A 20,080-nucleotide genomic window follows, 5' to 3' on the forward strand; every position below is an offset into this window, starting at 1 on the left:
GGGGACACAGCTTGGTCCTTGTCACCTTCACTCTTCCCATGCAGCTGCCAGCTCCATCCCAGCATCAGCAGCAGCCCCGGGCACAGGAGCACTAGGCTGCTGCCCCCCGCCCACCCTCCTGCGCTCTCCCCGGGGCTCCCTTACGCTCAGCCTTGGCTCCATCCCCAGCAGCCGCCGCCTTGGATCCGTCGGCGTACTGCGAGACTCCGGTGTACAATCCGGATCTCTGCCCCAACATGATCGCCGCCCAGGCCAAGCTGGTGTACCACCTGAACAAGTACTACAACGAGAAGTGCCAGGCGCGGAAGGCGGCCATCGCCAAGACCATCCGGGAGGTGTGCAAGGTGGTGTCCGACGTGCTGAAGGAGGTGGAGGTGCAGGAGCCGCGCTTCATCAGCTCCCTCAACGAGATGGACAACCGCTACGAGGGCCTGGAGGTCATCTCGCCCACCGAGTTCGAGGTGGTGCTCTACCTCAACCAGATGGGGGTCTTTAACTTCGTGGACGACGGCTCCCTGCCGGGCTGCGCGGTGCTGAAGCTGAGCGATGGCCGCAAGCGCAGCATGTCCCTCTGGGTGGAGTTCATCACCGCCTCCGGCTACCTGTCCGCACGGAAGATCCGCTCCCGCTTCCAGACGCTGGTGGCCCAGGCCGTGGACAAGTGCAGCTACCGGGACGTGGTGAAGATGGTGGCGGACACCAGCGAGGTGAAGCTGCGGATCCGGGACCGCTACGTGGTGCAGATCACCCCGGCCTTCAAGTGCACGGGCATCTGGCCCCGCAGCGCGGCCCACTGGCCCCTGCCCCACATCCCCTGGCCCGGGCCCAACCGGGTGGCCGAGGTCAAGGCGGAGGGCTTCAACCTGCTCTCCAAGGAGTGCCATACCCTGGCCGGCAAGCAGAGCTCGGCCGAGAGCGACGCCTGGGTGCTGCAGTTCGCCGAGGCCGAGAACCGGCTGCAGCTGGGCGGCTGCAGGAAGAAGTGCCTGTCCGTGCTGAAGACGCTGCGGGACCGCCACCTGGAGCTCCCGGGCCAGCCGCTCAACAACTACCATATGAAGACGCTGGTGTCGTACGAGTGCGAGAAGCACCCGCGGGAGTCGGACTGGGACGAGGCCTGCCTGGGGGACCGGCTGAACGGCATCCTGCTGCAGCTCATCTCCTGCCTGCAGTGCCGCCGGTGCCCGCACTACTTCCTGCCCAACCTGGACCTCTTCCAGGGCAAGCCCCACTCCGCCCTGGAGAACGCCGCCAAGCAGACCTGGAGGCTGGCCCGGGAGATCCTCACCAACCCCAAGAGCCTGGAGAAGCTCTGAGACCCCCCCAACTATGGGCATTAGCTCAGTACCCCCTAGACTCTCCTGGTGCCCCCCTGTGTGCCATACCAGGGTGCTGCCCCCCAAGACTCTCCTGGTGCCCCCCTGTGCCATGCCAGGGTGCTGTCACCACACCCCTTGAGCACACCTGGAATGCTCGCCAACATGCACTACTAGCACTGGGGGTGGCCGAGTCCCCGGGCAGGGTCACCATGCCATCCATCCTATGTAACATATCCACTTCACACGGATACAATATTTATATTCCACCACTTTCAGTTTTTTTTTTTTTTACTACCGATAAAATGAAGTTTGCGCAGCAATTTACTACGAAAACATTTGCGATCCGACTTTTTTCCCGGAGGTTATTTGAATACTCGTCAATCTTTGGAAACTCCTAATATTTCGGTGACGATAATATGAAAGTTTTTTTTTTCAGTTTTATTTTAATTTTTTAAATCGTCGACTTAAACAACGTTGTTTGATGTTGGATTATAATTGTCAGTATTCTGGGTAAAGCCTTTGGATTTGCCACCTGAACAAACTATCAATGTACAATTTTTGTAATTTTATTTTCTATATACCTATATCAGCATATTGTGACTGGCAGTGTCTATACATTGTGGATGTTCTTGTTTTGTGATCTGGTGAAGTCTGTTTCCGTTTCGGATACACAGGACATGTACCGGCTACGGAGATACCGTACTTTGGTCGCATTTCTCACGGTACTTTTTATTTTTTTTATTTTTTTGGAAAGTGTCAGAACTTTGAAGTTTACATTTTTGTTTTCGTTTCAAAAATGCTTGTTCTATTCCTAACATTCCATAAATATACTTGAAATGTTATTTAAATATATTCAAATGAAATTTGAATTGTGCTTATTAAGATGGCGCTTGGATATTCGAATGATATATAAATATATATATATTTGAAAATGCACTTGAAATACACTGGATAATGACATCTGTGATTTTAGATTTTAAACTGTTGCGGATTCTAATTTAATTACAAGCTAATAAATGACCTGAAATAATATCGATTTGTGGTTTTTATTCTCCTTTATTTAGACAAGTGATAAAAGGTCGAATTTATTTATTTAATTTTTGGGGAAGTGTAAAAATGAACAAGGTCATTGTGTAGCGTGTTATAATTTACTACAATATACTACAAGGATTTGTTATACATTGTAACGTAATCTATACAACAATTTGGTTACTAAAGACTCTCAGGGACTGTCAGTGCTTGAAGTGGTAATTAATAGCTTAAACACTTTTACAACCCGCTAAAAATAAATCTGCTTTTCAAAGATTTAACATGTTAGGGTGGATTAGGCTGACTGACACTGTAGCACTGCCACTAATGCTTTCTTGCTGGCTTTTTATTTTTTAATATATAATTCAGAAAGTATACAGACTGAAATCGTATTTTATCTATTCATTGCGATCTTATAAATAAATACAGACTCAAATTCGGATCACATATCCACAGCTATATGTCAAAACTGTGCTTTATAAAATATTTGTACATTTAAAAATGCTATTTAAGCCTAAATTCGCCAGTTTTAACAATTATTTTAAAAATACATATATACTGCATATTAAAGCGCTGCAAATACATACCAATATGTCACTTATAATTAAGAAAAAATTCCCCTCATTTTACATTACTGGGGTTGCATTTAATTTAGTATCTTATCAAATAATGCCGATTTGCTGAATTACAAATGCTTATTTTTTTATATACATATAAGCATTTTTGAAATCCGCAAATAAAAATTAAATATTTTTTTCATGAATTATGTCACATTTACATTTTCTGGTAACGTTAGGAAGGCTAGGCAAACAGATACATTAAATAATAGCATGTTCGCTTCCTGAATAGGTATATAAATATCTATATAGCTGGAATATATATATATTAAATAAAAAAAACGAGTTACTGAACAGAATATAAATAATAGCAAAACATGCATATATTACTGTAATAATAATAATAATAATAATAATCTTTAACCCAAAATATTTTTAAGGTGAATGGAATAGTACTAATTTATAAAAAAAAAATCTATAAATGACTAATTAAATAACACAAGACTATATTTTTATATACTAACAGATATATACTTGGAATACAATCTATAAATATATAGATCCGTGGAACAGGCCATATTTTGAGAAATCCACGTTGACATAAATTCCTTCCCTATATTACCATGAATTATAATATGATAATGGAACAGACACGCTCCCACAATTCCCTTGCCGTTACACGGGTACTTACTTTGGGGTCGATTTTCTTGAAGCTCGGATCTTCCTCGTCCACCTCAAAGTAGATTTCAGTGGTGGTAATGGAGAGGGTGCCCTTGGCCACCACGATGGGTGCAATGAGCTGGGCAGGGGTGCTCAGGACAACAGGACCTGTAACACAGAGAGAACCATCAAGTCTCATACACTCCGTGATATATAGCAGGGCCAGGGAAATCCTCCGGTTTACGGTGCTGCACTGGACGAATATTAATTATATTATTATACATATATTCTAATCATCACACGTTTCCCAAACAGCACACTTTTTTTTTGTCTTTGTCAAACGAAATATATTATATCTTTAATATAGATTATATATTACATTAGATTTAAAGTAAATGCATTAATAGAAAAACAATTGGAAATATAATGTATTGAATGAATGTAATTCATTTGTACTGCGCTTTGCACTGTAAGCAGTAATTGTCAGTCCAGGTCATTGTGTATACACCTAGTTAGTGTATGTGAGGTGTCACAGCAATCAGAGAGGCTTAGGTCTGCGAGAACATGAAATGCACATATGGTAGGATTATATATAAATATAAGATAATATATATTTATAGATACACACACACACACACATATATAAATTTATATATATATATATATATGGTAGGGGATTATATATATATATATATGTATGTATGTATGTATGTATGTATGTATGTATGTGTGTGTGTATGTATGTGTATATATATATATATATGTATATATATATATATATATATATATATATATATATATATATATATATATATATATATATATATATATATAGTAGGTTTATAGAAACGTGACTGTACTGTATGTGGCTTTTCGCTCCCAACAACAAGACGTGTTCCCCAGCTATCACGTGTAGCTATATACTGGGGAGCCCTGTATTCTGTATGCACCTGAATGTGGACCCCAGCCCCCAGTGACTGGGCGGTAGTGTATTAGCCTGACAGCCCTCTCACTGCACATCTCTGGTGTCTTATTCAGGATTAATCCACGGGGGAATAAGGCAAACGCGGGGAGATCTGTATATCTTCTATTCAGGAAAAGGATTCAGGCCTTATTATAAGGATCCTCGTTCCGTTATACAGCATAGTTGCAGCTATATATATATATATATATATATATATATATATATATATATATATATATATATATATATATATATATATATATATATACATATACATATACACACATATACACACATATATACACACATATATATATATATATACATACATACATACATACACACATATATGTACACACACACGGGATGGGTATATCTGAACTGATACACATTCTGCATTTATGTGTAAATAGGAGCAGCAGACAATACTGTCAGAAACTATACTCAGCGTCCTGTATATATGGAGTGTGCACAGGGAGAAGCAGTAACACTGTCAGACACTAAACTTAGCGTCCTGTATATAAGGAGTGTGCACAGGGAGAAGCAGTAACACTGTCACAGACAGTATACTCAGCGTCCTGTATATAAGGAGTGTTCCTAGGGAGAAGCAGTAATGAGGACACTGTAAAAAGCAGCCTGTATATAGAGAGTGTTCCCAGGGAAAAGTAAAAAGGACACTGTACTAAGCAGCCTGTATATAAGGAGTGTGCACAGGGAGAAGCAGAAATGAGGACACTGTAAAAAGCAGCCTGTATATAGAGTGGGCCCAGGGAGAAGCAATAATGAGGATACTGTACTAAGCAGCCTGTATATAGAGAGCGGGCCCAGGGAGAAGCAGTAACAAGGACACTGTACTAAGCAGCCTGTATATAAGGAATGTGCATAGGGAGAAGCAGTTACAAGGACTGTACTAAGCAGCCTGTATATAAGGAGTGTGCACAGGGAGAAGCAGCAATGAGGACACTGTACTAAGCAGCCTGTATATAGAGAGTGGGCCCATGGAGGAGCAGTAACAAGGACACTGTACTAAGCAGCCTGTATATAAGGAATGCAAATAGGGAAAAGCAGTAACAAGAACTGCACTAAGCAGCCTGTATATAAGGAGTGTGCACAGGGAGGAACAGTAATGAGGACACTGTACTAAGCAGCCTGTATATAGAGAGCGGGCCCAGGGAGGAGCAGTAACAAGGACACTGTACTAAGCAGCCTATATATAAGGAGTGTGCACAGGGAGAAGCAGTAATGAGGACACTGTACTAAGCAGCCTGTATATAGAGAGTGGGCCCAAATGGAAGAAACAGGAAAGGAGAGGATAATATACAGGTATGGTGCTGTGTATAAGGGATGGGACATGATGGGAGAGGATAATATACAGGCATGTGCTATGTATAAGGAATAGGACCAGATGGGAGAGGATAATATACAGGTATGTGCTGTGTATAAGGGATAGGATATGATGGGAGAAGATAATGTACAGGTATTGTGAGTTATATAAGGGATGGGACCAGATGGGAGAGGATTATATACAGGTATGGCGCTGTGTATAAGGGATAGGACAGGATAATATACAGGTATGGTGCTATGTATAAGGAATGGGACCGGATGGGAGAGGATAATATACAGGTATGGTGCTGTGTATAAGGGATGGGACCAGATGGGAGAGGATAATATACAGGTATAGTGCTGTGTATAAGGAATTGGATATGATGGAAGAGGATAATATACAGGTATGTACTATGTATAAGGAATGAGACCAGATGGGAGAGGATGATATACAAGTATCGTGCTGTGTATAAGGGATGGGATATGATGGGAGAAGATAATGTACAGGTATGGTACTGTGTATAAGGGTTTGGACAGGATAATATACAGGTATGGAAAAAGGATATTCACTAGGAATATTCAGGCGCTATGACAGGGGTTGGGTCTCAGTTATAGCAGCTGCTCAAATGTGGGGGTAGTCAGTCCCCACTAAAAAAGACACAAAGAAAACACAAGCACAAGGCAAGTAGAGCAGCGCTATATTGATACACAGTAATATTAATACCAAATGATTGGAGTTAATAAAATGCTTTACTGAAAAATGCACATAACCTGATCACAATAAAAAATATACATTACAATAGAGTTTAAAAGCAAATAGTGGTGTAAATACACAACAAGTTCCAGACCACAGGAGAATATTGGGTTCAATGTGGAATAGATAAGGGGGAATACCCCAGGGGTAATGGGGTCGTGCACTTTACCGGATCCGTCTTTAGACGATGAACTTGTGTCCTCACAATAATATTAATGCGGATATTGGCCGCTGGAGGATAGTTGGCTTCCGCTCTCTGGATGATAAGTCCCCTTAATGCGGTAAGTGATGGTAATTGTAGTGATATATACAGTTATGTGCTATGTATAAGGGAAAGGAGAGTATAATATACAGTTATGTGCTATGTATAAGGGATAGGAGAGGATAATATACAGGTATGTGCTATGTATAAAGGAAAGGGATATGATGGGAGAGGATAATATACAGTTATGTGCTATGTATAAGGGAAAGGAGAGTATAATATACAGTTATGTGCTATGTATAAGGGATAGGACAGGATAATATAGTATGGTGCTGTGTATGAGGGATGGGATATGATAGGAGTGGATAATATACAGGTATGGTGTTGTGTATAAGGGATAGGAGAGGATAATATACAGGTATGGTGCTGTGCATAAGGGATAGGAGAGGATAATATACAGGTATGGTGCTGTGTATAAGGGATAGGAGAGGATAATATACAGGTATGTGCTATGTATAAGGGAAGGAGAGGATAATATACAGGTATGGTGCTGTGTATAAGGGATGGGACAGGATGGGAGAGGATAATATACAGGCATGTGCTATGTATAAGGAATAGGACCAGATGGGAGAGGATAATATACAGGTATGTACTATGTATAAGGGATAGGAGAGGATAATATACAGGTATGTACTATGTATAAGGGATAGGACAGGATAATATACAGGTATGTGCTATGTATAAGGGATAGGAGAGGATAATATACAGGTATGTACTATGTATAAGGGATAGGACAGGATAATATACAGGTATGTGCTATGTATAAGGGAAGGAGAGGATAATATACAGGTATGTGCTATGTATAAGGGATAGGACAGGATAATATACAGGTATGGTACTGTGTATAAGGGATGGGATTTGATGGGAGTGGATAATATACAGGTATGTACTATGTATAAGGGATAGGACAGGATAATATGCAGGTATGGTGCTATGTATAAGGGAAGGAGAGGATAATATACAGGTGTATGCTATGTATAAGGGATAGGATATGATGGGAGTGGATAATATACAGATATGTACTACAGTATGTATAAGGGATAGGACAGGATAATATACAGGTATGGTGCTGTGTATAAGGGATATGAGGGGATAATATACAGGTATGTGCTATGTACAGTATAAGGAATGGGACCGGATGGGATAGAAGAACAGGACAACAATGATTAGAGTAAGGCAGGAGAGACAGGACACCATAGAGATTCTTATAGTCTAGGCCACAAATGTCGGCAGCCAGCCCTGTCATTAGTGTACATGCAGGCTGTAGGCTGCCCTGTCCTCTAACCTCCTGACGCCATATTGTATGTCATTATAGCGGTCACAGTGACCGGACATTCCCATATACAGGAATTACAATGGAATTCGCTGCGCTATATAAGAAATGTAATACAATAAATTATTGCTACTATTCCCCAGATTATAATAAGGACCTGACCTATAGTTGCCCATTATACCGATGTTTTGCAATCTAGCTATAATCTGTATACTGCGCATGCAGCAATTGACTTGTGATTACGCTCGCAGTAAGGAGAATGGCCATTGTGTGGAAGTTAATGGAAGTTTTCGCAGGTGTTACTGTAGGTGTGTTGGGACCGTTTTTGGGGCGTGGATCAGCAGGTGACTATGATCCTGTACACCGGAATCACTTCTCTGATGTCTCAGTTGTAACAGCCATAGGCTCACTCAGGAGTTTCCCGGATGTACAGCAATGCTGCGAATGTGTACTCAGTTGTGGGCAGCTGCAAAGGCTCCAGCGTGTGTCCCTGCACAAATCCTTGCGGCTGCTTAACTAGTATATTTCTGCACATCCTCTGAGTGAGTCAAAAATCATATCTGTGGCAGCATTAGCGTAAAACTGTGAATCAGGTCAATAGCACGGAGTCAATAGAAAAAGACTATACTGTGAGATTGCTCAGTGCAAATGCATCTAATAGGGTAGCTGTATGCGGTGTGTTGTATGTGCCATGCATGTATGCTGTATGTACTGTAGTGTGGAGAGAGCTGTATGCACATAGTACTTCCCCCTGGATATCACAGCCTGTCTGTGCACAGGGAAAGGAGCATGCAGACCCCTCTGACAATGTCAGGCTAATCCACTCCAGCTATACAGACAGGATTAGGCTGTAATCCCCCTCTGGGAGATGCTCTGCCCTCTTTACAGCCCTACAGTAAGATCATCTTTACACAAGGTATCACCAAAAGGCTGCAGATCTTCCATATTGTTACTTCATTATTTCCCCATAACAAGTCTTCCTCAAGTCATCAGCAGCTTTATTTTCTTAGGGAAACAAGACATTTAGCATATATTCCTCTGGTATCTGACACTTACTCCTCCTATTAATACCACTGTACAATACAATATTGATCACACTGTATTTATGTAATAGCCTGGGAGCTGCCTTATATTACTGGCCTATGTTCTAAGTGTAACAAACATCAGACATAAGGGGTGAAATGTAAAAGGGCGAGAGAATCAGAAAGTGAGAGATTTGCTAAGAAATCTCCAGTTTTTTTTTAAAAGCGGCAATCATTTACACTGCAAAATCAAACTGGTCTTGCAGTTTAAATGATTGCCGCTTTAAAAAAAATATATTGAGATTTGTTACCAAATCTCTCACTTAACATTACATTGGTCAGTGCTAATATACTCAGATAACTGGCAGGAAAATAACCAAAAAAGCAAGCATATTTTTCAAATTATATATGTCAATAAAAGTGTATACATATACTGCATATGGAAACCATTAAACAATAGGGATGCAGTAAAAATCCCGACGGTCAAAATCCCGACAGGGTCAAAATACCGACAAGGACAAAATTCCGACAAGGACAAAATTCCGACATGGTCAAAATCCCGACATATAGAATGTACAGGTGAAACAGTCTACATGACTTTCGGTCGACAGGTGCGAGGTCGACATGGGTTTTTTCACTATTTTTTGTATCGACATGTGCTGACAGGCGGTATTTCATGCCCTACCATCCACTACGGCGTGGTGGGAGAATAAAATAGTGTGCCGAGCGCAGCGAGGCACCGTGCCCGAAGCATCGCGAGCCAAGTGAGCGATGCGATGGGCTGCGGTTCACTTGCAACTGTGTCCATGTCGACTGTGTCGACATTCGGGTAAAAAAACTGAAAAAAAAAAAAAAACCATGTCGACCTCGCACCTGTGGACCGAAAGTCATGTAGACTGTTTCACCTGTACATTCTATGTCGGGATTTTGACCCTGTCGGGATTTTAAATGTCGGTATTTTGACCCAGTCGGGATTTCATACCGAATCCAAACAATAGGCTATCAATGATATTGATCCACACCAATGTGTTTTATTAATCCATATATTTGGTAATTTCCTAATTTGGTGACCTGTTCCAGTTCTAGAACTTTTTCTATATATTTCATAATAATAATAACATTTTTACTTTAGGACTAACTGGTCTGTCTTAGGGCCAGTACATGTAAGCAGTTCCAACTTGGAAACAACATTTAAATATATTCCTATTATAATTTTATTTATAAGGTGCCACAAGTGTTTCACAGCGCTCTACAAAGGAACAGTGAATATTCTGAAAGTGCTTAAAATATCGAAGTTGCTTACATTGGGGGTTATTCTAGTTCATTCTTTCTGACAAAATCCTTCTTAGATGGACAAAACCATGTGCACTGCGGGTGGGGCAGATGTAACTTGTGCAGAGAGAATTAGATTTGGGTGGGGTTTTTCTTCAAAGTGAGATCTATATTGCAGTGTAAAATCATGCAGTCAGTATTTACCCTGCACAGAAACAAAAAAACTCACCCAAATCTAATTCTCTCTGCACATGTTACATCTGCCCCCCTGCAGTGCACATGGTTTTGTCCATCTAAGAAGGATTTTGTCAGAAAGAATGAACTAGAATAAACCCCATTATGTCAGCTTCTAGTACCTGGGGCCAGTATTTGGGGCCCATTTATTAAGGTTCACATTTTCAATGCGATCAGGATCGCTTTGTAAAATGCGATCCTATCACTCGCAGGGACAGATCTCCGAAAGGAGCCCGTCCCCTGCGATGTGCCGGGCGCCAGGGGGTCTGCGCATGCGCAGTTAGCGCTGACGACCCCGCTGACCACACCGCCCCCCTCGGCAGTGTGATCAGTAGCCCATAGGCTACAATGGGCTAATGCCACCTCAGAATGGCAGTAGCCCAGGGATGGGAAGCGATGCTGCCCGATGTTGATACATCGGGTAGCTTCGCAACCCCATAGAAATGTATGGAGGATGCGGCTGGCGGGGATGTGGAATATCCTCAATCCACCATGTTAGCTATTCTAAATACTTTTACTTAAAATATGCTTGTTCCTTTTTTTTAACTGCACATAATATAAAACGAACAACAGTGTGCGCTAAGGTCCTCGTTCATGAACTTTCCATTACATAACAGAGGAGTGTCAGTGACAGCAGCATGATTTATTACCATAGCTCAAATTATTTTACATATGCAGGTCCCACCCATGCCAGCCAAACATCTATTGTAATTACAGAATTTTACAAACCAATTCAAATATGTCCAAATTATTGCATTTAACCACCAGGGGGTGGGGCCTAATTACACGGTAATAATGAGGCCTACCGCCACCACCACCCACCTGCTAAACATCCTGGTCTACTCCCATAGAGGGAACTTCAGATGACGGGAAGTATGGGTCAGGATGAGCATTACAGGTTAGAGTACCCTAGAGGTACACAAAAAAATGAGTCATGCTTGGTGGCTACCCATAGTCTACTTCTGCACAACTCATTGTAAGTGCTCTACACTGGAATGCACAAAATTCAGTGAAGCTAACAAAGTACAAACTGCCATAAATTCCACAACATACAGGCCAAGCACTGTTTAAAACTACATGCAATAATAGAATAATCTGCCTACTTATAAGTATAGCAGGAATGTGGAGGAATTCTAAACCAAGGCACTTAAAGAGAAACAGAGGAGATTCTGAAAAATTCTAATGATATAAGTATTTTTGCTGGACACAGTATTGCATCGTGTGTGTGTGTGTGTATGTGTGTGTCCCAGGGCCAGTGCTGGGCATACATCAAGGCGATTTGGTCCGATTTCGGCCGATCGACCCGTTAAATCGGACCAAATCGCCTCTCCCTGACATGTAGTCGGGTCCGATGCGCGGTCCCGTGCGCATCGGACCCGACTAGGTGGTCGGACCGGTTGGCCGTCCGACCACCCGTTCTGGGACGGGCGCTAAGCAGTGACGCATGCGATCCATCACAACGGATCGCATGTGTCCCTGCCGCCGGAAGGTCCCGGCGGCTTGCAGTCCATCGGGTGTCCGTACACTGCTGCGAGACGTCGCAGGCAGTGTATGGGCACCTTAAGGCTACCCAGTACTCTAGGCAAAACTAAACCCTACTGCCTCCCACTGCCACCAATACCCACTTTCGAGCCCCTAAAGTGTAGAGGTGGTGTCTTTGAAGTGCCATAGCCACCACCTGTATTAAGTACAAGTATGTCCTCTTAATAGACATCCTTCATTATATGATAGGGGAAACAAAGGGCAATATTGAAATGTTTACTTGCGCCCGTTCTCCCGTCTGAAGTGACAGGAGTTAGCAGGGCAATATTCAAATTACATGATCATGCTCGTTAAGGTCGGCCCGCACATACCGGCTAAACCGGACCAAATTAATGAGCACAACGCAAATATTTCTGTCCCCAAGCAAATGCAGGCAGTTCGAAGCCTTCTGTCCCCAAGCAAATGCAGGCAGTTCGAAGCCTGCACCGGGTGGGTGGATCACATCCTAAGATGTCAGCGCGCACCCCAATTTCGGACATATCCGAGGCAAATAAAAGTCAGCCTACAGTGACTTATGTGCGAACGGGTAGAAAATCCTTCAATGGTCGGCAACCATCTAATGATTTTTCACCCTGAATCAGGCCCTTTGTGTCTCCTTGGTGTCTGCCTTTTACACTAAGCAGATATAAAGGTGATATTATATGATGATAGAATGGAATTACATGATATACTCTGCAGGTGCCTGGGTTTGGCGTTCTCTTCTCCAATTCACAGTGGCGGATTACAAGATAGGAGTTCTATTTCACAAGGGATGTTGCTATGGACAACCAATCAGATACTACCTATTATCTTTTACATGGTGCTAAATAAGAAGCAGGTTCTGATTGGCTGCACACAGCAACCTCACATGTTAAACAGAATGCCCATTAAATTAAATAATTCTGAAATGCCCAAATAGACCATAAAGCCGCCTGAGAATGACGATGGAATACAATTATTAGAGGCGATTATTAGTTATTTGGTGGCAGTGTTCTGTTCTCTTATGCATTTATTTTTAGCTACAAAACCAATGAGGTTTCCAGCCATTCGGTGGCGGCTTCTAGAAATATCCTTCATTATATAAGTGAAGTTGTTGGCTCCCTCATCTCTTCCGCTCCAGATATCACAGAGCACTGTGCGCGTCGTGGTCTTGTGGGACCGTGGAGATGCAGAAACCCCAGACAATAGCTCAGGCTGCATCTCTGTGCTGCAATTGTCCTTGCCTGAATCGTCACACTGGCAGCTCATGGAAATAATCTAATAAAGATGACAACTGCCCTGCTCTTCTAATGGTCTCATGGTAATCAGTATTGAAATAGGATTAAAAATATCACAAAGTGCATTAATGTTTGCGGTAACTCTGCTTATGCTTCCGGTACCACGATAATGAATCAGAAGGTTACGTATACTGTACATGTAAGGGTATACTTGCTATACCTTTAAATGACCCTTTACACATATAACATGATGTGTATTCTCTCTTCCACAGCTGTCACGGGAAAAGTTAATTGTTTTCTCCTTTTTTTATGTCTGTTTTATGCAAAGACAGTGGGCAGATGTATTAAGCCTTAACAAGAGATAAATGCAAGGGTGATAAAGAGAGATAAACGCCCAGCCAATCACCTGCTAACTGGCATGTTACAGGCTGTGTTTGAAATAAGTCAGTAAGGAGCTGATTGGCTGGACGTTTATCTCTCCTTATCACCCTTGAATTTATCTCGTCAAGGCTTAATACATCTGCCCCAATGTATTATAAAGTCCAAACTCTGGGGGCCTCTGGCTTATGTTGGGCATGGTCTGCATAATAGTGCAGAGAACACTATGAAGGCCCTATGGCCATGCCCCCATACCCTGCATGTGGTCTGGATCTTCGTGGTTGACAGTGTATTATGGAGGCCATACACTACTGCGATTTATGGTCAGCCGATCCCCCATGAGCCACCTGGGAAGGTGGATAGCATGCTATATATCCCATGCGGTCCTTTTACATGTGATGTATCCGAGACCAAAGGGCCGTGCATTGGATCAGAGGGGACAGCAAAGGCATCAAATTTGGTGGTGTTTTGTACACTTAAGCATGTGGACTCCTAATAAGAATCCCGCTCCACTCGCCATGCTCCTGGCCAGGTGCCTCACTCCGTTATGGAGAGTTAAGTATAAAAAAAGGCTAAAAAAAAAAAAAAAAAAAATTGTGAAAAACCTCATTACAACCTTTGCATGCGTCCGCCATTACCAGTGCCCATACACTGAATGACAATTCAGAAAGGTGGTTTCATAGGCTAATCTGAACAGCCATTGTTCAGGGTACGCGGGAGTAAATACAACTAGAGCGGGTGTTTATTTTTGGGCAAGCATTTAAACCCATAACAGAGTTGAAAATTTAAATATTGTACATTGTGCAGAATGTATAAGCAACCAATCAGAATCCTCTACTTATTTATTTAGCACCTTCTAGAAAAAGATCAATTCTGATTGGTTGCCCATAGCAACATCCCATCTTCAATAGAACTCCTATCTTAGTAAATAAATCCTTAGAAGTTGGGTGAAAAGTGGATCTCTGGAAGCAAGAGTACTAAAGATGGCGGAGGCTAACCTCACCCAGGCTCCTGGTGCAGAGTACTAAGAATGGTGGCGGCTAACCTCACCCAGGCTCCTGGTGCAGAGTACTAAGAATGGTGGCGGCTAACCTCACCCAGGCTCCTGGTGCAGAGTACTAAGGATGGTGGAGGCTAACCTCACCCAGGCTCCTGGCGCAGAGTACTAAAGATGGCGGAGGCTAACCTCACCTAGGCTCCTGGTGCAGAGTACTAAAGATGGTGGAGGCTAACCTCACCTAGGCTCCTGGTGCAGAGTACTAAAGATGGCGGAGGCTAACCTCACCTAGGCTCCTGGCGCAGAGTACTAAAGATGGTGGAGGCTAACCTCACCTAGGCTCCTGGTGCAGAGTACTAAGGATGGTGGAGGCTAACCTCAAGCAGGCTCCTGGTGCAGAGTACTAAGGATGGTGGAGGCTAACCTCACCCAGGCTCCTGGCGCAGAGTACTAAAGATGGTGGATGCTAACCTCACCCAGGCTCCTGGCGCAGAGTACTAAAGATGGCGGAGGCTAACCTCACCTAGGCTCCTGGTGCAGAGTACTAAGGATGGTGGAGGCTAACCTCACCCAGGCTCCTGGCGCAGAGTACTAAAGATGGCGGAGGCTAACCTCACCCATGCTCCTCTGCTCATCGCTGTCATGGTAACAGAGTACCTGCAGGAAGAATCCTAGGTAATTCGTGTTGCAGAGTCTTCATCTAAATATTAAGGCATGGTGAATGGATTTCTGAATGTCCCAACAGAGTAATGGGTATCACACAACTGCTCAACAACAATTTGATTATCTTGATAAAATGATTAACTATGTTCTATGTAAACAACATTTTCTTCTGCATATTTACAACTAAAAGAGAATCAGCAGCTTTGGTTTATGTTGCAGTAAAACATCAGCTAGACTATGTTAGCAGATTTATCATTTAGGAAATGGTGGTTAGTGAATTGTACACCGGAGATTACAGTGTTAACTAGTGTTACGTATAATGATCTCATCTGGGCTGAAGACACAAGATTTAGTAGTAATCAATGTGATTCACCATTTGAATATGTATATTAGGGAACTTGCTACAATGCTACGAAACTTGCCTCTGGATGTAAGCAGTCTGGGAACCAATGGGACTAAAGCTGAAACAGAAATATGTAACAAATAAAAGTTCAACTTTTAAATATAGATTTTTCACTGTTTCGATTTGAACAGCAGCAACATTGAACCTAATGGAATAATTGGAGAAAGTCACATGACAGGAAGTGATTTACATGCAGGATGACTTTTAGGCCAATTGGCAGTTACCTTGCATTAATAAACATGTAGATGTGGTTATTGAAGGCATTTTCAGTCATATTGGAAGCCACTTAATCTCAAGTAACACTGCTTCCTAAAGCTGGGCATATACTGTACTGTCCGATTAACCAGGAAAAGGAACAATGGGCAATTATCTGTCCAATCTGCCAATCTTGAGCAGATTGGGCCAAATATTACATACTTTATTCCTGGCAATACGGTAAACACAAGTGAATGAAACATGGCAGCATTCGGATGAAAGCTACAATAGCACAATATCCATGAATGGGGATTAACACCACAATTAGATAAAATGTCATTGGAACCATGGATTAAGTGAGAGTGCTTGGCATGACTCGGATGTCAGATGAGGGTATGAGGGCTAAAGGTGGATTCCTGGCTGTCACTTTTGCCACCTATCAGTTACTCTTTCCAGGAGGTCAGCACCAAACCACAACGGTAAAAGCAAAACTAGAATAAAATGGCACAAGGCAGTAATCCGCTCAATATATAGATGTGTAACGTTACCCAGCAGAGATAACAGAATAAAGCATTTATCAGATGTAAACACTGTTCTTGCTATACAGAGACATTTCCTGTACAGTGTCTGTGCGACTGTGTCCACTTCGCCTAGATATACTGTAACATAATCAACATCTCCTTCTGTAACAATGCACAATACCACATTGATCAGGGAGAGATGGATTTTTTTCTCTTCTATGGTATTGACTTGAATGGGATCCCATGTTTTGAATGGGATACGGTCATTGGGTCACCAGCAAGTTGGTCGACATGCATTTAGGTCGACAGGGTCATTGGGTCAACAGGGTCATAGGGTCATTAGGTCGACATGGGGTTTTTCACTGGTTTTTTTTTGAGCCGACAGGCGGTATTTCATCCACTTCCATCCACTAGGGCGTGGTGGTAGAATAAAATAGTGCTGAGAGTAGCGAGGGGACTCGGTGCACTTTAACCTGTGTCCATGTCGACTGCGTCAACATTTGGGTAAAAAAACCTGTGAAAAACCCCATGTTGACCTTTTGACTGTCGACCTAACCCATGTCGACCTAATGACCCTGTCATTCTTCCTACATGTCGACCTAATGACTGTCTAACAACTTGCTGGTGATCAACTGATCCACAGTCCACAATATGTACCTTAGAAATGTTAGGAACCCAACTGGTGAAATCACCTGGCCGTGGTAGGTGGACCCATAGTTTAGGCCCATTGACATTGGGTGTGGGCGGGGGCTCTGTCAGTGGGATCTATCATCACTAAACAAATAGGGGGTTGGAAGTAACTTTACAATGGTGGCCTATGGCATGGGATGCAGTCAGCATACTGGCAGTCAGGATGCTGTCCTTCAGTACACAGACACAAAACACCTGGGTTGGAGTGAGGTCAGGATGCCGATGCTGGCATCCCAATCGCTGAATATGTGAGGCGGGGTAGCTGGCAGCTGGAGTAGGGGAGTTAGGCTAGATACTAGTGGGGGGGACTTCGGGTTAGCCTGTGGGGACGGAAAGGTTAGGGTTAGGCTGTGTGGGGTGGGAAAGACTTTGGCACTGAGAAGGTGCTTCCACAGATATTGGCGGCCCCACGCCCTGTCATAATGCCCCTCCTGTCATTTTGTCCAGGGTCTACCGCTGCCAGCGTTTTCTCAGATTGGGCACACATTTTAACCCTCTATGACGCCATCTCCATTTAAATGGACATTCTAAAATACACTGTGTAGACTGTATTGTGACGACTGCTGCCATTCAAACCCCCGTGTACAAATCTACTGTCAACATTTTCCGGCAGATGTGTATCACAGTTCTGTATCAAATGAGAACGAATCGCAGGTTTGGTACAGTGCTTTATGTACTAAAAACAAAACTGTCCAAACCACATTTTTGGGGTGTTACTCAGGGCCTCGTGTGTATAATTTACACGTGCCATCGCTGGGATATACTCCAAACGTGCAATGCGTCATAGAGGGTTAAGCAGTATTAAAATAGACCCTTTATTTTTCATTACTAAAACCACAAATGATAAAACACAATGATTACGAATAAAAAGCAGGATTATATAGCTGTTGAAAGATGAGGTATCTGGCTAACCTCCTATATTACATTTGGCTTTTACTGTAGTGGTTAGATAGTACCTCATCTGTCCTGAACTCCCTCAGTCTCAGATGTTTGTAGACTGATAACTCTGGACACCATTGAATACCCCCATAGGTTGACGTTCTATACATTTGACATATCCACTTGTGAAGTATTAAAAAATGTTACCTCACTTGAAGTAAAATGTATGAAGGCACAATATATAATTCTTATAATACAAAAGGGTAAAAAGTACAATATTAAAAAAGTGGATAGCTGGTAGTGCAGAAAAGCATACCCTCAACAGCACAGCAGCAGTCTCACACACTGTAGATTGCAGTTTCATACCCTGAGCAGCACAGCAGCACTCACACTGTAGCTTGCCATTTCATACCCTCAGCAGTCTCACACACTGTAGCTTCCCATTTCATACCCTGGGCAGCACAGCAGGTATCTCACATACTGTAGCTTGCTATGTCATACCCTCAGCACAGACTCACGCATTCAGCGGGAGGCTCCAGATTTTTGCCTGAGCCTCCAGCTAACCCACAAGACCCCTCCTACCTCCCGGTTTTTGGGACTCATTCCGTGTAATTTGGACTGCGCGTGCTCGGAACTGGCAGGGGGTGGGGCTTCCATGGGGAAGTCACAGTCAGCCTCCACGGGGTTGTTGGTAGCGGCGGCCGAGCTGCTATGTGCACAGACTGGAAGTGTATGTTTCAGGAGCAGAGAGCTAGCAGCCGTGGCTTCCCTGAGCCCCCCCCCCCCCCCCCCCCCGAGTGACAGTAGACACACCCCTTGGGTAGAATGTGATATGCCCCCTCAATGGCGCACCGTGTGATGCCTTACAGAGCGATCTATAATCACCCTGAAGCTACTTTTCAAAAGTAGGCAAGTATGCCTCAGCAGCACAGCAGCAGTCTCACACACTGTAGCTTGCTATGTCATACCCTCACCAGCAGTCTCACACACTGTAGATTACCATTTCAAACCCTGGTCAGCACAGCAGCATTCTTACACACTGTAGATTGCTTTTTTATACCTTGGGCAGCACAGCAGCACTCACACTGTAGATTGCCATTTTACCCTCAGCAGCACAGCAGCAGTCTCACATGCTGTAGATTACTATTTCATACACACAGCAGCAGTCTCACACATTGTAGCTTTCTAGCTCATACCCTGAGCAGCACAGCAGCAGTCTCACACAGTGTAGCTTGCTATGTCATACCCTCAGCAGCAGTCTCACACACTGTAGTTTGCTATTTCACACTCTCAGCAGCACAGCAGCAGTCTCACACAGTGTAGCTTGCTATGTCATACCCTCAGCAGCAGTCTCACACACTGTAGATTGCTATTTTCTACCCTGGGCAGCACAGCAGCAGTCTCACACACTGTAGCTTGCCATTTCATACCCTGAGCAGCACAACAGCAGTCTCACACACTGTAGCTTGCTATTTCATACCCACAGCAGTTTACACATTGTAGCTTTATAGTTCATACCCTGAGCAGCACAGCAGCAATCACACGCTGTAGCTTGACATTTCACATCCTCAGCAGCACAGCAGGTCTCACACACTGGAGATTGCTATGTCATACCCTCAGCAGCAGTCTCACACACTGCAGCTTGCTATTTTATACACGGAATGGGATCATTCGTCAGACTGCATTTAGGTCTACAGTCATTAGGTCGACCCCACTAGGTCGACTGGCAGGAAGGTCGACCTGACTTAAGGTCGACATGGGCCAATGTCGACATGACTTATGGTCGAATTTGCATAAAGGTCGACATGAGGAAGGTCGACTGGTCATAAGGTCGACATGGGTTTTTCACTGGTTTTTGATCCGAATGTCGACACAGTCGACATGGACACAGTTGGCAATGAGAATCGGACCCTCGCATCGCTCGCTATGCTTCGGGCACGGTGCCTC

The 20,080-nt window shown here is 43.4% G+C and overlaps 2 protein-coding genes across 8 annotated transcripts in view; one reads left to right on the forward strand and one right to left on the reverse strand.

Moving 5' to 3' along the window:
- Positions 1 to 2,351, forward strand: part of MAB21L1 (mab-21 like 1) — a 3,625-nt gene extending 1,274 nt beyond the window's left edge. The window contains exon 1 of the mRNA XM_083169799.1: positions 1 to 2,351. This exon is cut by the window's left edge and continues 1,274 nt beyond it. Within this exon, the coding sequence (XP_083025925.1) occupies positions 237 to 1,316 (1,080 nt within the window). The 5' untranslated portion in view covers positions 1 to 236 and the 3' untranslated portion in view covers positions 1,317 to 2,351.
- NBEA (neurobeachin) overlaps positions 1 to 20,080 on the reverse strand; it is a 564,577-nt gene that overhangs the window by 154,176 nt on the left and 390,321 nt on the right. For all 7 annotated transcript variants that reach the window (XM_083169798.1, XM_083169794.1, XM_083169792.1 and 4 more), the window contains one exon: positions 3,597 to 3,733. In XM_083169798.1, the coding sequence (XP_083025924.1) occupies positions 3,597 to 3,733 (137 nt within the window). The remainder of the gene's footprint in view (positions 1 to 3,596; positions 3,734 to 20,080) is intronic.

This window comes from Crinia signifera, chromosome 2 (genome assembly GCF_055691185.1).
Source record: "Crinia signifera chromosome 2, ASM5569118v1, whole genome shotgun sequence".
NCBI lineage: Eukaryota > Metazoa > Chordata > Amphibia > Anura > Myobatrachidae > Crinia > Crinia signifera.